The sequence below is a fragment of the Mesoplodon densirostris genome, chromosome 19 (genome assembly GCF_025265405.1).
Source record: "Mesoplodon densirostris isolate mMesDen1 chromosome 19, mMesDen1 primary haplotype, whole genome shotgun sequence".
Taxonomy (NCBI): domain Eukaryota; kingdom Metazoa; phylum Chordata; class Mammalia; order Artiodactyla; family Ziphiidae; genus Mesoplodon; species Mesoplodon densirostris.
The window spans coordinates 935954-953332 of record NC_082679.1 but is presented as its reverse complement, the minus strand read 5'-3'; the positions used below and the strand labels follow the sequence as shown (position 1 = coordinate 953332).

Genomic DNA, 17379 nt, shown 5'->3' with positions numbered 1-17379 from the left:
TCTGTTGTTATTTGCTGTGTTGTGATCACAGCAGTTAGTTGTGATTTTGGTGTTTTAGTGAGAGGAGGTGAGCTGACATCCTTCTCTGGCACCATTGTTTTTTTTTTTTTTTTTTTTTTTTTGTGGTACGTGGGCCTCTCACTGCTGTGGCCTCTCCCGTTGCGGAGCACAGGCTCCGGACGTGCAGGCCCAGCAGCCATGGCTCATGGGCCCAGCCGCTCCGTGGCATGTGGGATCTTCCCAGACCGGGGCATGAACCCGTGTCCCCTGCATTGGCAGGCGGTCTCTCAACCACTGCTCCATCACGGAAGCCCCACGCTTTTTTTTTTTTTTTTTTTTTTTGGCACTGTTATTTTTAATAAGAGTTTGTGCCTAACAGTTTAAAGACCTCTGGCCACATGTATTTGTAGAACAAGAGTTTCCTGAATCTGGTCCTTTTGCTTATTATTTCTCTGTTTCTCCCTCAGGTGCAGCCTTTAAGTAGTCATAATAAACCAGGTGAAGGCATCTCTGGGTGTGGGGGTACAAACGGCCAGCGGCACCTCTTCCTGCTATTCTCTTGGTGTTGGTAGTGGTGGTATTTTTTTTTTTTTTTCTTTTTGCTGTATGTGGGCCTCTCACTGTCGTGGCCTCTCCCGTTGCGGAGCACAGGCTCCGGATGCGCAGGCCCAGCAGCCATGGCTCACGGGCCCAGCCGCTCCGCGGCATGTGGGATCTTCCTGGACCGGGGCACGAACCCGTGTCCCCTGCATCGGCAGGCAGATTCTCAACCACTGCGCCACTAGGGAAGCCCCAGGTGGATTCTTAACCACTGCAGCACCAGGGAAGTCCTATTGCTATTCTTATTAGCCCCAAGTAGAGCCTGGTTACAGAAGCTGGAAAAGGTCAGAGCTGCGGAAAGGAAAGGGGTGACTTGGCATTCAGTGATGGGTGGGAAGAGGCAAAGTTTCAGAAGAGAGTTGAAGTAAAGCCCTTGGGGTTTCAGATGCTGACGTCTTGGAGCCCTTGTTTTGCTATTGTGTGGAGGAGGCAGGCAGCCACATGGTCTGCATTGTGAAACCCAGTGTGGAAGTACTCACTACTTTCAGTGAGTCAGAGGCTCTGCTTCCTGCATGTGGCAGCAGCCTGGCTTCTCCCAACATGAGTGTGGACCCAGCTGTGTGCTGTGCCACCGAACAGGCTAGAAAGCATAAAGGCTGTTCTTTCAGAATGTTTTGTTTGTCCCAGGAGATGTTTGTTCAGTTCTTCAGTGAAGATGTATGAAGCCCTTGAACAGTATCACTAAGATATCTCTGTGCTGTCTGAAAGTCAATTTATTCCTGTTATTTTTTTTTTCTAGATTATTCTGTCTCCTGGTTTGGGTTTTAGTTCTTAGGATTGGGAGCTTCTGGAAGCTTGTTTGTCCTTCTGTGTTTTTTGTTTTTATTTTGGCTGTGCCAAAAGTCTTCTGGGATCTTAGTTCCCTGACCACGGATTGAACCCGGGCCACAGCAGTGAAAGTGTGAAAAGGCCAACTCTTAACCACTGGACCATCAGGGAATTCCCATTCTGTTGTTTTTATTTGAGCTGTAAACATAGTCAACCAATAACCCCTCCTGTGGGAGAGAAGGGCCTTCTGAGGATTCTTTCCAATATTCGATCCCAGGTGTGGATTTTGTCTTTTTACAGAAATTGTCCTGTCCTGTCACTTTATTTTGAAAGGGTACTTCAGATCTTTTTGGAACACGGTAAAATTTAGGACATAAGGAGAGACATTCATGTATTATTTTCTTCTGAGTTTGATAGACATTATTGTATTTCACCAAAGCCAAGATTTCATCCATTATAAGAAGAACCACTATTTTATGTACCTCTAAAAAAGTACACTGCCCACTAAACCGTGTCACACAGTCATTTAAAAAATCCTGATTTCAGAGAAGTGAAAAAGGATGTGTGTTTTAAAACTGACGAGGTGTGATATACAAAACTGGGCAGGCAGAATGACCCAGGAGTCAGAGTTCAGACGAGCACACCTTTATTCCACCGGGGCTTTCACAACGTGTCTGACACCCATCACTGAACTGCTCCTCATCTGTCCGCACCTGCTTTGTGACCCCTCTACTTCCAGTGTGCCAGTTGGTGCAGTGTTAAGTCCAGTTGTCTGAGCCAGAAATCTGAGTATAGACGGGACTCCTTCCCTGCCGTCCCGCCTACAACAAACTCCCGGTGCTTGATTCTGCCACTAGAATGTCTGTACTGCCTCTTCCCGGTGACCCAGCCTCACAACCATTGCCCTGGCGCAGGACTCAACTTTGTCTTACAGGAATGTCCCAGGAGTTTCCCAACAGGACCCTCTACATCCAGGCTCACCGCCTCCCATTGAATCACTGCCTGGCCGACCACTGAAACATCCCTGCCTAGTTGAGTGCCCGTCTGTGCTCTTAACTGTCCTGGCAAGATGTCCACGAAATCGGGGAGTCCACTGAATTTATTCCAACCCATGGCATCGATGCCCCAGACCCTCTTGCACACTCCGGCCCTGTCTGGCAGCTTTGTCACTATCGTCCACACAGGAGCACACACTCGAAAAGCAGACACTCCTTGGCCCTTTCCCCAGAGCTGCAGGTGTTGCCCATCCTGTCTATTCAGATGTTTATGTATTTTGAGTGTAGTTGATGCTTTTCTAGTTCTATGTCTTATGTGAGTAAATATTCTTTATCCCATGTGTATTCAGCAAATATTTTTCTCTGCCAGTTTCAAGGTTTGTTTTTTTTTTTTTTTTGTATTCATTACCTCCATTTTTTTGTGGCTGCACTTTTGGCTTTCAGATTAAGGTATGTCAGCGAGGAGAAATGTTCATTTAATAAAGTACATGTTGTTGCTTTTTGTTTCCTCTTGTGTGAGGGCTCTTCAGGGTGTGTGTTGAAAATTACAGCTTGTGACTGACATGACCAGACACATGGCCGTGTCGATTTTCTTTGGGAAAATGTGGAGCTGCATCCACATGGAGGGTAGCTAAGTTTCCTCTGGACCTGCTGGAAGGTGCTGGCCTGGTAGGGAAAGGTGAGGAAATGAGGGGAAGATGTTTCCTGACGGGGGCTGCTGGTTGGGGGTACTGGGGGCAGGGAGGTCCATCTCAGAGGTCCCAGCAGAGGAATAAATGGGGGAGGAAAATTGTGAATTTTAGTCAATCTTGGGTGGGGAAGGAGTCTGGTGCCCTCTTTTAGGGTCATGATGTACCATATTTTAGGTCTTTTTATTTTGTTAGCATGACTGTCCTTTCACTACTCTAGGTCCCTGGCAGCATTGTCTTCAGCTAAGACACCAGGGACGTGTGTGTTCTTCCTGGGGTCTCTCGACTCTTCCCCACAGACCGATGGATTTATTTCTGGGATCACCTTTCAATTCCATTCATCTCAGTATATATCCTCATGCCAGTTTCACCGTGTTTCACTTCCCAGGGGCTGTGTTCAGAGCATTTGAAAGTGGTAGGTCTGAGCCTTCAATCTTGAGGTTTTTTTTTTTTTTTTTTTTTAATAACTCTGGTAGAGCTGTGGGGTCTGTTGACATTCCATATTTCGGGGTGTTCTCTTCTCCCCTTTGCTGATATGTACACCCCCCTCCCCTTTGTGGGGGCACACATATATTGAAGACCTCTTGATTCCTTTAAGGTGTAGACAGCATGAGTGGAACTTCCGAGCAAAACATTGTTTTTGTTTTTGTTTGTATACAGGTTTTCAAAGCAACTGCGTGAACGCTTGGAGGCCTACGAGCTGGTCTGCAGGTGTTAGCCTGTTTTGGCTTTGGCAAATGCTACCCAGTGGTGTCTCTATGGGCTGTAATATGGGTTTCATCAGCAAGAAAGGAGCGTTGCTGTTGTTCCTCATCCTCCAGTGATGGGTATCATGATTTCGGGAGGTTAGCAGGACTAAGGGGTGCGTACTGCTGTCTTGTGGTTGTAATTTTGCATTCCTCATAAATCCGATCGGGATCATATTTCTGTCCACTGATGTAATATCTGTATATCTTTGTAGGCCAAGTGTCTCTTCATATCTTGACTTACCTTGAATGGAGCTTTTGTTTTCAAGTTCTTTGTCTACTCTGAGGAAAAATTCTTTATCTTTGATCTGTGTTTGGCAAATAGGTTTTTTCTTCCAGTTTGTGGCTTGTTTTCCGGCTTTGGGCATAAGGTATTTCAGCATGGAGAAATTTTCATTTAAAAAAGTAATTGTTGGGCTTCCCTGGTGGTGCAGCGGTTGAGAGTCCGCCTGCCGGTGCAGGGGACACGGGTTCATGCCCTGGTCTGGGAAGATCCCACATGCCGCGGAGCAGCTGGGCCCATGAGCCATGGCCGCTGAGCCTGCGCGTCTGGAACCTGTGCTCCACAACGGGAGAGGCCACAACAGCGAGAGGCCCGTGTACTGCAAAAAAAAACACACAAAAAAACAGGTAATTGTTACTTTTGTTTCCTCTAGTGTGAGGGCTCTTCATGATATGTTTTGAAAATCACAGCTCATGATTGACGTGATGAGACCCATGGCCATGCCGATATTCTTCTCTGTCATCCTCTAATTTTTTATGGTTTTTTGTATATTTTCAACTTGCATGCAGACAGTTTGGAGTGACTTTTAGCGTGAGTCGTAAAGTCTGTGCCTACATTCGTTTCGTGGCACGTGGTTCCTAACTGTCCTATGATTAGGATTCCAGAAGTTCTGGGATATTGGCCTCCGTCCCTTGGAACTTGGAGAGTGTGGTGCATTGAGCGGGACTGCCTGCAAAAACTTCAGCCTCCACTGTAGTGGGAGTGGGTCCCCCCTGCATTTTCCCAGTTGGCCAGAGGAGGGTGACAAACCAGCCTCTCTCACCAGTGCGGGATCTTCCTCTTCTGCCCACAGGCTTGGCCTTGTGCACAGCTCACAGGCGTTAGGTTTCTCCAAGACAGGCCAGGGCTTTGGCTTCGGGAAAATGCAGAGCTGCATCCATATGGAGGTTAGCTAGGTTTCCTATAGACCTGCTGGGACATCTGGCCTGGTAGGGAAAGGTGAGGAAATGGTGGGGCGGGGGGATGTTTCCTGACGGGCTGCTGGTTGGGGTTACTGGGGGCAGGGAGGTCTGTCTCAGAGGCCCCAGCAGAGGAAAAATGGGGAGGAAGATTGTGACTTTTCGTCTTGTTTGGGGTGGGGAAGGAGTCCAGTGTCCTCTTTTAGGGTCACGATGTTCCATATTCTAGGTCTTTTTCTTCCTGTTGTTAGAGTGACTGTCCTTTCACTGCTCTAGGTCCCTGGCAGCTTTTATCTTCATCTAACACACCAGAGAGGTGTGTGTTCTTGCTGGGGTCTCTCGACTATTCCTTACAAACTGATGGGTTTACTTCTGGGAGATCCTTTGAGTTCCATTCATCTCAATATACCTCCTTATGCCAGTTTCACTGTGTTTCATTTCTTGGGGTTCTGTTCAGAACATTTGAAAGTGGGAGGTCTCAGCATTCTAATGTGAGGTGTTTCTTTTTTAAATAATTATGTTAAGCTGTGGGGTCCATTGACATTCCATATTTCGGGGTGTCCTGTTCTGCTCCCCTTTGCGGAGGCACAGATGTATTGAAGATCTCTTGATTCTTTTAAGGTGTAGACAGTATGAGGGCAGCCACGGGTCTGGTCACATAGCTCATGAAGCAGGATTTGGAACAAAAAGCCCTCCACAAGAGGAAACAAACAGCAGTAACACCTGATGCATATGTTATTATTTTCTGTGAATTACCTTCCTCCCCAAGCAAAAAGAGAAGCCACACACTGAGAGAAATATATATTTCCCAAACATATATCAGTTAAAATTTTACTCAGTTTGTGAAAAGAATGAGAAACCAAACAGCTACATTCAGAATGGGTAAAGATCTGAACAGACACCTGACCTGAGATGATCTTCAGATAATGAAGTGCAGACAACAATATGACTTGGGACAGGAGTCAAGATTTCAGACTAGGTTGATGCAGAATTCACATCTCTGCACAACTAGGGCACCTACCAGGCACCGGTGGGGGACCTTGGACACCTAACGGGATGGGAGGGACCCCCAGCGACCGGGTAGGACATGGGGCGTGGCAGGGGAGTGAGGGGTGAGGAGAAGAGGAGGTGGGCCTGTACTGGCGACCCTGAGGGGTGGCTGGGGGAGAAGGGATCCTGTGCCCAATGGGGGAAATTGGGGGACCATTGGGAGGGCAGAGCATCAAAAGGGAGCATGGGACTTCCCCGGTGGCGCAGTGGTTGAGAATCTGCCTGCCAATGCAGGGGACACGGGTTCGAGCCCTGGCTTGGGAAGGTCCCACATGCCACGGAGCAGCTAGGCCCGTGAGCCACACTACTGAGCCTGCGCGTCTGGAGCTTGTGCTCCGCAACAAGAGAGGCCGTGATAGTGAGAGGCCCGCGCACCGCGATGGAAGAGTGGCCCCTGCTCACCACAACTAGAGAAAGCCCTCGCACAGAAATGAAGACCCAACACAGCCAAAAATGAATAAAATTTTAAAAAAAACGGAGCGTGGCCAGGTTTCCCCTGCCCTCTTGGGCCCCCAGGAGCCTGCTGAGTTCCTGGTCCTGATACTCTGCTCACAGAGGCCCCCTCCAGCCACACAGGTCCGAAGGGAGTGGGAGGGAGGGAAGGGGGAGCAAAAGTAAAGGCTGGACCTACAGAACTGGCACCCCCTGAGGGGTGGTTGTGGGAGGGGAGGAGTTCCTACACCCATGGTTGGGGTCCAGCAGGAATGTGGGAGACCCTGGGGGAGACATGGGGGTTTGCGGAGGAACAGAAGGGAACACGGGCAGTGATTTCCCTGTCCACTTAGGCACCGGGGAGCCTGTTGGGCTCCCAGGCCTAATCCTCTGCCCTCAGAGCCTCCCTACTGCCCACAGACCCAAGCCCTGCCCCTACACCCCCAGGGCCTACCTCTATACTCAGAGACCCCCCTCCAACACACTGGGCCTAAACCCCACCCACACACCCTTGCTGAGAGCCTTACCTCCAAATTCCAGAACTCCACACTCTGTAGGCTGCCTCTCCACTTCCGGGCAGGTGCTAAGCAGAGGTCCCGCCACACACTTGAATGTCGCCCTACCTGGGCTCTGCCCCCAAGGCCTTTTCTGGCTGCCTGGGTCCTGTGCCTAGGCGCCGCCTCACACTCAAACGTCACCCCACCCACCCACCTAGGTCCTGCCCCACCCTAAACCCTGCCCTTGCCTGAGTTCCACCTCTGCCTACACTCCACACCAGCCACACCACCCTGTAGCCAAGGCTTTTTTTTTTTCCTCTTTTAGATTGGGGTTCTGTTCTACCTTGTTGATTCACTGATGTTGAACCCTTTATATATTTTTTCTAATCTTTTATTCTTCTAATTTTATTTTTTATACTTTGTTTCTGTTCTGCTGCTTTTGGCTTTTTTTTTTTCTGTTGTGGTTTTGTTTTACCTTATTGCAGTTTCAATTATTATTTTTACATATATATATATATAATTTTTTTTTTTTTTTTTTTGCTGTAGGCAGGCCTCTCACTGTTGTGGCCTCTCCCATTGTGGAGCACAGGCTCCAGACCCGCAGGCTCAGCAGCCATGGCTCACGGGTGCAGCCGCTCCGTGGCATGTGGGATCCTCCCGGACCGGGGCACGAACCTGTGTCCCCTGCATCGGCAGGCAGACTCTCAACCACTGCACCATCAGGGAAGCCCCCAATATATTTTTATCTTTCTAATTTTATCTTTAATTTTTTGTGATTTTTTTGTTTTTTTGCTTCATCACGTGGCTTGCAGGATTTTTGTTCCCAGGCCAGAGGTCAGACCCAAGCTCCTGTGGTGGGATCTTCGACTCCAAACCACTGGACTAACAGAGAACCTCAGACCCCAGGGAATATTAATCAGAGTGAGGCCTCCTGGAGGTCCTCATCTTGGCACCAAGACCCGGTTCTATCCAACTGCCTGCTAACTCCAGTGCTGGAAGCCTCAGGCCAAACAACCAGTAAGACAGGAATACAGCCCCACCCATCAAAAAAAAAAAAAAAAAAAAAAACGTGGCAGACGAAAGAGCAAGGTAAAAACCTACAATACCAAGTAAATGAAAACAGAATAGGCAGCCTACCTAAAAAAGAATTCAGAGTACTGACAGTAAAGATGATCCAAGATCTCAGAAACAGAATGGAGAAAATACAAGAAACATTTAACAAGGATCTAGAAGAACTAAAGAGCAAACAAACAGTGATAACACAATAACTGAAATTTAAAATGCTCTAGAATCAATAGTAGAATAACGGAGGCAGAAGAACGGATAAGTGTCCTGGAAGATAAGATAGTGGAAATAACTGCCCCAGAGCAGAATAAAGAAAAAAGAATGAAAAGAATTGAGGACAGTCTCAGAGACCATTGGGACAACATTAAACTCACCAACATTCTAATTATAGTGGTCCCAGAAGAGGAAGAGAAAAAGAAAGGGTCTGAGGAAATATTTGAAGAGATTATAGTTGAAAACTTCCCTAACGTGGAAAAGAAAATAGTCATTCAAGTCCAGGAAGTTCAGAGAGTCCCATACAGGATAAACCCAAAGAGAAACATGCTGAGACACATATTAATCAAACTATCAAAAATTAAATACAAAGAAAAAATATTAAAAACAGCAAGAGAAAAGCAACAAATAACATACAAGGGAATCCCCATAAGGTTAACAGCTGATCTTTCAGCAGAAACTCTGCAAGCCAGAAGGGACTGGCAGGACATATTTTAAATGATGAAAGGGAAAACCTATAACCAAGATTACTCTACCCAGCAAGGATCTCATTCAGATTCCATGGAGAAATCAAAAGCTTTACAGACAAGCAAAAGCCATGAGAATTCAGCACCACCAAACCAGCTTCACGACAAATGCTAAAGGAACTTCTCTAAGCGGGAAACACAAGAGAAGAAAAAGACCCACAAAAACAAACGCAAATCAATTAAGAAAATGGTAATAGGGACATACATATCAGTAATTACCTTGAATATAAATGGATTAAATGCTCCAAGAGACACAGACTAGCTGCATGTATACCAAAACAAGACCCTTATATGTGCTGTCTATAAGAAACCCACTTCAGACCTAGGGATACATACAGACTGAAAGTGAGAGGATGGAAAAAGAGATTCCATGCAAACGGAAATCACAAGAAAGCTGGAGTAGCAGTACTCATAAAAGATAAAATAGACTTTAAAGACTGTTACAAGAGATAAGGAAGAACACTACATAATGATCAAGGGATCAATCCAAGAAGAAGATATAACAATTATAAATATTTATGCACCCAACATAGGAGCACCTCAATACATAAGACAAATGCTAATAGCCATAAAAGGAGAAATCAACAGTAACACAATAGTAGTGGGGGACTTTAACACCCCACTTACACCAATAGATCATCCAGACAGAAAATAAATAAGGAAACACAAGCTTTAAATAACACAGTAGACCAGATAGACTTAATTGGTATTTTTAGTACATTCCACCCCAAAGCAGAAGAATACATTTTCTTCTCAAGTGCACATGGAACGTTCTCCAGAATAGATCAATTCGTGTGTCACAAATCAAACCTTGGCAAAAGTAAGAAAATTGAAATTGGATTAAGCAACTTTTCTGACCACAACACTATGAGATTAGAAATTACAGGAAAAAAACAGCAAAAAACACAAATACATGAAGGTTAAACAGTGCACTGCTAAATAATCAAGAGATCACTGAAGAAATCAAGAGGAAATTTAAAAGTACCTAGAAAAAAATGGCAACAAAAACACGATTATACAAAATCTATGGGATGCAGCAAAAGCAGTTCTAAGAGGGAATTCCATAGCAATTGAAGATCACCACAAGAAATAAGAAAAATCTCAATCTAACCTTACAGCTAAAGCAACTAGAAAAAGAATAACAAAGGAAACCCAACATTAGTAGAAGGAAAGAAATCACAAAGATCAAAAATAAATGAAATGGAAACAGAAAACAACAGCAAAGATCAATAAAAATAAAAACTGGTTCTTTGAGAAGATAAACAAAATTGATAAAACTTTAGCCAGACTCATCAAGAAAAAAAAGGGGAGAGAGCTCAAAACAATAAAATTAGCAATAAAAAAGGAGAGATTACAACTGACAGCACAAAAATACAAAAGATCATAAGACACCACTACACGCAACTCTATGCCAATAAAATGGACAACCTGGACTTCCCTGGTGGCGCAGTGGTTGAGAGTCCGCCTGCCGATGCAGGGGACACGGGTTCGTGCCCCGGTTTGGGAGGATCCCACATGCCGCGGAGCGGCTGGGTCCGTGCGCCATGGCCGCTGAGCCTGCGCATCCGGAGCCTGTGCTCCGCAACGGGAGAGGCCACAGCAGTGAGAAGCCCGCGTACCACAAAAAAAAAAAAAAGGACAACCTGGAAGAAGTGGACAAATTCTTGGTAAAGTAAACCTTCCAAGATTGAACCAGGAAGAATTAGAAAATATAAACAGACCATTCACAGGTAATGAAATGGAAGATTTTTAACTACAGTTTCAAAGAAACAAAAGTCCAGGATCAGATGGCTTCACAGGCGAAGTCTATAAAACATTTAGAGAAGAGTTAACACCTATCCTTGTCAAAATCTTCCAAAAACTTGCAGAGGAAGGAACACTCCCAAACTCGTTCTATGAGGCCACCATCACCCTGATGCCAAAACCAGAGAAAGATATCAGAAAAAAAGAAAATTATAGACCAACATCACTGATGAATATAGATGCAAAAATCCTCAACAAAATACTAGCAAGGAGAATCCAACAACAAATTAAAAGTATCCTCCACCATGATGAAGTGGGATTTATCCCAGGAATGCAAGGATTCTTCAATATATGCCAACCATGTGATACACCATATTAACAAATTAAAGAATAAGATCCATATGATCATCTCAATAGATGTAGAAAAAGCTTTTGACAAAATTCAACACCCATTTATGATAAAAACTCTCCCAAAAGTGGGCATAGAGGGAACCTACCTCAACATAATAAACGCCATATATGACAAACCCACAGCAAACATTACTCTCAATGGTGAAAAACTGAAAGCATTTCCTCTAAGAGCAGGAACAAGACGAGGATGTTCACTCTCGCCACTATTCAACGTAGTATTGGAATTCCTAGCCACAGCAATCAAAAAAGAAAAAGAAATGAAAGTAATACAAATTGGAAAAGAAGAATTAAAACTGTCTCTTTTTGCAGATGACATGATACTATACATAGAGAATCCTAAAGATGCCACTAGAAAATTACCAAAACTAATCAATGAATATGGTATGGTTGCAGGATACAAAATTAATGCACAGAAATCTCTGGCATTCCTATACACTAAAAACGAAACATGAGAAAGAGAAATTAAGGAAACAATCCCATTTACCATTGCACAAAAAGAATAAAATACCTAAGAATAAATCTACCTAAGGAGGCAAAGACCTGTTCTCAGAAAACTATAAAACAATGATGAAAGTAATCAAAGATAACATAAGCAGATGGAGAGATATACCATGCTCCTGGATTGGAAGAATCAATATTGTGAAAATGATTGTACTGCTGAAAGCTATCTACAGGTTCAATGCAATCCCTATCAAATTACCAATGGCATTTTTCACAGAACTAGAACAAATAATCACACAATTTGTATGGAACCATGGAAGACCCTGAATAGCCAAAGCAATCTTGAGAAAGAAAAACGGAGCTGGAGGAATCAGGCTTCCGGACTTCAGACTATATTACAAACCTACAGTAATCAAGACAGTATGGTACTGGCACAAAAACAGAAACACAGATCAATGGAACAGAATAGAAAGCCCAGAGATAAACTCATGTACATATGGTCACCTTATCTTTGACAAAGGAGGCAAGAATATATAATAGAGAAGAGACAACCTCTTCAATAAGTGGTGCTGGGAAAACTGGACAGCTACATATAAAAGAATGAAATTAGAACACTTCTTAACACCATACACAAAAATAAACTCAAAATGGATTAAAGACCTAAGTGTAAGGCCAGACACTATAAAACTCTTAGAGGAAAACATAAGAAGAATACTCTTTGATGTAAATCATAGCAAGGTCCTTTTTCACCCACCTCCTAGAGTAAGGGAAATAAAAACAAAAACAAATGGGACCTAATGAAACTTAAAAGGTTTTGCACAACAAAGGAAACCATAAACAATGAAAAGACAATGCTCAGAATGGGAAAAGATATTTGCAAATGAAGCAGCTGACAAAGGATTAATCTCTAAAATATAAAAGCACCTCATGCACCTCAATATCTCAAAAACAACCCAATGCAAAAATGGGCGGAAGACCTAAAAAAGTCATTTCTCCAAAGAGGACATACAGATGGCCAACAAATACATGAAAAGATGCTCAACATCACTAATCATTAGAAAAATGCAAATCAAAACCACAATGAGATATCACCTCACACTGCTTAGAATGGCCATCATCAAAAAATCTACAAACAATAAATGCTGAAGACAGTGTGGAGAAAATGGAACCCTCCTGTACTGTTGGTGGGAATGTAAATTGATACAGCCACTGTGGAAAACAGTATGGAGGTTCCTTAAAAAACTAAAAATAGAATTTCCATACGACCCAGCAATCCCAATACTGGGCATATACCCTGAGAAAACCGTAATTCAAAGAGTCATGCACTCCAATGTTCATTGCAGCACTAGTTACAATAGCCAGGACATGGAAGCAATCTAAATGTCCATAAACAAATGGATAAAGATGTGGCAATACAATGGAATATTACTCGGCCATAAAAAGGAATGAAATTGAATTATTTGTAGTGAGGTAGATGGACCTAGAATCTCCTTCCTTGCTGATGGAACACACTGAAGGCCCCTCGAGACACCCTTTGGAAACATGTTCCAAAGCCAATCAAATCCAACACTGAAGACCATCTTTCAAGCTTCCAACGAGTCATGGAATTGTTTTCAGAAACTGTATCTAGACAAAAGCAAGGACCATTTTTTGCATGGAAGCTCTGTTCATACTGTTGACACTTTAAAACAATCAGGAGGTCATAGGGACGTGAGGTCATAAGCAAAGACGGAGGGGGTACATTCAGGTAATGGGGAAACAGAAACGGAACCCACAAAGTATATAATATTCAGACACCCCACAGGTCTAAAAAATTTTTTCTCACAAGGAAAATTTAATTTGAAGGCTCACACTTCCCAGTTGCATATGTACTTACACAGCCACAATGAGGGAAACACTGTGATACTGGCTTGAAGATATACAATGAGATGAATGGAATTGAATGGAGATCCCAGAAATAAACTCATCAGTCTGTGAGGAAGAGTCGAGAGAGCTTATGAAGAGACCCACACATATGAGGTTTGTTAGTGTGAAACAAAGCTGCCAGGACCCAACATCAGTGAAAGCACAATCAGCCGAATCAGTGACCTGGAAAACTGATCAGGACCCCCTTAAAGGATGCAGGACTCCTCCTGCCCCACACACATGACTAAGTAAAATATTCCTCCCCAAGCTTTCCTCTGATGGGTCTTCTCAAGACGGACCCCTGCCTACCCTCATCCCCCAGCAGGAAGCATCCCCGCACATCTTCCTCACCTGTCCCTCCGAGGGTGGAACCTCCTGAGAAGTCTTGAGGAAAACTGCTCCTCTAGTGTGGATGGAGCTCCACATATTCCCGAAGCCAGACCTGGCTGGTCCTGTGTAGACCTAATACCTGTCAGCCGTGCACAGGGCCAAGCCTGTGGGCAGAAGAGACAGGGCCTGCACTGGCATGAGAGTCAGGCTGGTTGCCCTCCGCTGGCCACCTGGGAAAATACAGGTCGCACCCACTCACACTTCAGTGGAGGCTGAGTTCCATGGGGGCAGTCCTGCTGAATTCACAACACTGTGGAAACTCAAAAACGCATGGGGGTAAATATCCCTAGACTTCTGGAACGCTCGTTGTTTCAGGACAATGAGGAAACACATGCCCCAAAATGAGTGTGGCCACAGACTTTTACAACTCACACCAAAAGTCACTCCAAGTTCTCCACAGGCAAATTTAATATATAAAATATTATAAAACCACTTAAACTATAAGAATTATTAAAACCACTTACATTGATATTGAGAGGTAATACACACTTATACTTTTTAATTTTTTGGTCTGTGTTTTAGACAGATGTAGAAAACAAAATAATAATTTTTTAAAAGCTGGGAAACGAGATGGATTTTTTTCCTTGGGTAGATGATTATGTAACTGGAAAATTTAGGCAATTTGTTTAAAACTAGATTTGGTACATTGCATTGATAAATCTACAATGAGTTTCTGGGGGGAAAATTATTCACAGTAATGATCAAGACCTAGAAAATACTTAGTTGTAACATTAACAAGAAAAGTATATGATCTTAATGAGAAAACTGCACAATTTCACTGATGGGTATAGAATAAGACCTGCAGGAATAGAAAATATAGATAATCATATTTTCTAGGTGAGAAGGCATAATAACGTAAAGAGAAAATCATTTCTCTCCTAATAATATATAATTCAATTTTATATCATACCTCTTATGCTGTTTTACATTTAAAAGCTGAAAGCTTATATAAAAGGAAAAATGCACGAGAAGCTAGAAAAAGAGGTGTCACAGTGTATGACAAAGGCACTATTAAAAAATTAATATGGGGGCTTCCCTGGTGGCACAGTGGTTAAGAATCCGCCTGCCAATGCAGGGGACCGGATTCGAGCCCTGGTCCGGGAAGATCCCACATGCCGTGGAGCAACAAAGCCCGTGTGCCACAACTACTGAGCCTGCACTCTAGAGCCCTCAAGCCACAACTACTGAGCCCACGTGCCACAACTACAGAAGCCTGCACGCCTAGAACCTGTGCATCGCAACGAAGAGTAGCGGCTGCTCGCTGCAACTGGAGAAAGCCTGCACACAGCAATGAAGACCCCACGCAACCAAAAATTAAAAAATCATACGTTCCTCTATTGAAAAAAAATATGGAATCTGGGGAAGAAGATTGTTTAAAATGAGGCGTTTTCAAAGAAACAGACTGATGCAGGGGGAGAAAGAGACCACATGTAAAAGACACACCGACAACACCCAAAGGATGAAAAGAACGTAGCAAATACTGAAGTGAGCCAGTCATCATTGTTGTCACCACTGTACCTGCTGTTCATTCAGGCTCTGGGCTTTAGAATAAATGCTGCTGTCACTGGTGTGTTTGAAGTACTAATTGACATAACAACAGTCATTCAGCTGTTGCTTAAATCATTAGAGACTTGGCTATAAATAGGACAGTCACAGGACTCCTAGGGAGAAATTATTCTCTAAACACAGCGTGAGCCATGATTTCCTCAAGTTGCCAAGTTACCCACAAAGCCCAGGGCAAGACTCGGTTCATGGACTGGAGACTCTATCCTTTCTGAGACAGGCAATGCCTGTCAGCCAATGCAGGGGATATGGGTTTGAGCCCTGGTCTGGGAAGATCCCACATGCCATGGAGCAACTAAGCCTGTGCACCACAACTACTGAGCCTGTGCTCTAGATCCCATGAGCCACAACTACTGAGCCCATGTGCTTCAACTACTGAAACCCACACACCTAGGTCCCATGCTTCGCAACAAGGGAAACCACCTTAATGAGAGGCCTGCGCACCACCATGAAGAGTAGCCCCCACTCGCCACAACTAAGAAGAAAGCCCACGTGCAGCAACGAAGGCCCAACACAGCCAAAAATAAATAAATAAATTTATTTTTAAAAATGGTAAAATAAAAATGCTCCTTAAAAGCCACTACAGGGCTTCCCTGGTGGCGCAGTGGTTGAGAGTCTGCCTCCTGATGCAGGGGACACGGGTTCGTGCCCCGGCCCGGGAAGATCCCACATGCCGTGGAGCGGCTGGGCCCGTGAGCCATGGCCGCTGAGCCTGCGCGTCCAGAGCCTGTGCTCCGCAGCGAGAGAGGCCACAACAGTGAGAGGCCCGCGTACCACAAAAAAAAAAAAAAAAAAAAAAAAGCCACTACATACATATTATCATCCACAGTTTGAATAACACCAAGGTTTTAACCTTATGTGCTTCATGAGATTTAAATACACAAGAGTAAACTTTTATCTAGTGACAACTGGGATATATTTATATACACTGCTGCATAAATTATGAAAGCTTTTTTAAATTCTCAAATTTTGGTTTAAAAATGTATCACTTGGGCCTCCCTGGTGGCGCAGTGGTTAAGAGTCCGCCTGCCGATGCAGGGGATACGGGTTCGTGCCCCGGTCTGGGAGGATCCCATATGCCGCGGAGCGGCTGGGCCCGTGAGCCATGGCCGCTGGGCCTGCGCATCCGGAGCCTGTGCTCCGCAACGGGAGAGGCCACAACAGTGAGAGGCCCGCATACCGCAAAAAGAAAAAAAAAAAAAAAAAAATGTATCACTTATTTGAAAGTGATATTGAACTTTGGAATTTTGGGGGGTATATATTGAGGCAGACTTTTCTAATTCTTTTTATTATCATTGTTATTGGCACGATCATATTGGCATGGCCAATACACTTCTCTACAGACATTTATTTTTATCTTTTAAAAGAACAAAATATACAAGGAATTTGATAAATATATACAAATGACAAATATGTGAAAAGATTTTCAACCTTACTAGTAATCAGAGAATACAAATTTAAACCACAATGACAACTGGCAGATCAGTCTGATGTATTCCTGGTAGTAATACGGACAAAAATAATTATGTATTTCTTTTAGGGATATGTATTCAAACAAGCACTGGGTAAACATTTTAGCATTTTCTAGGAAACCTGAATGTTTATATAATCTAGTAAGCAACAATTCTCCCAGATTTATACTGTAGAAAAAAAATTTATATAAAAATAGACTTGGAAACATGTAAATAATACTTATGACAGCAACATTCATAATAGCACAGACAGGGAAAAGCCCAAATGTTCACTGACAGTAGAATGGATAAATAAACTATGGTTCATTTATACAAAGTTATTTTACACAATGGTGAAAAAGAATGAATTCCATCCACATGTAACAACGTGGATGAATCCTGAAAACAATATTGTGAGCTGAAAACAAGCAACAGAAGAATTTATAGTGTAAGATACTATTGGGGACTTCCCTGGTGGTGCAGTGGTTAAGAATCCACCTGCCAATACAGGGGACACGGGTTTGAGCCCTCACCCGGGAAGATCCCACATCCTGTGGGGCAACTAAGACCGTGAGCCACAACTACTAAGCCCGTGCCCTACAGCCTGCGAGCCAAAACTACTGAAGCCTGCGCACCTAGAGCCCGTGCTACACAAGAAGCCACAGCAATGAAAAGCCCATGCGCCGCAGCGAAGAGTAGCCCCCGTTCGCC

At 43.9% G+C, this 17379-nt stretch overlaps 1 protein-coding gene across 1 annotated transcript in view; it reads left to right on the top strand.

The window, feature by feature from the left end:
- LOC132480133 (zinc finger protein 345-like) overlaps positions 1 to 2823 on the top strand; it is a 55966-nt gene extending 53143 nt beyond the window's left edge. Inside the window, exon 3 of the mRNA XM_060084043.1 lies at positions 2303 to 2823. Within this exon, the coding sequence (XP_059940026.1) occupies positions 2303 to 2385 (83 nt within the window). The 3' untranslated portion in view covers positions 2386 to 2823. The remainder of the gene's footprint in view (positions 1 to 2302) is intronic.
- Positions 2824 to 17379: the final 14556 nt, after the last annotated feature.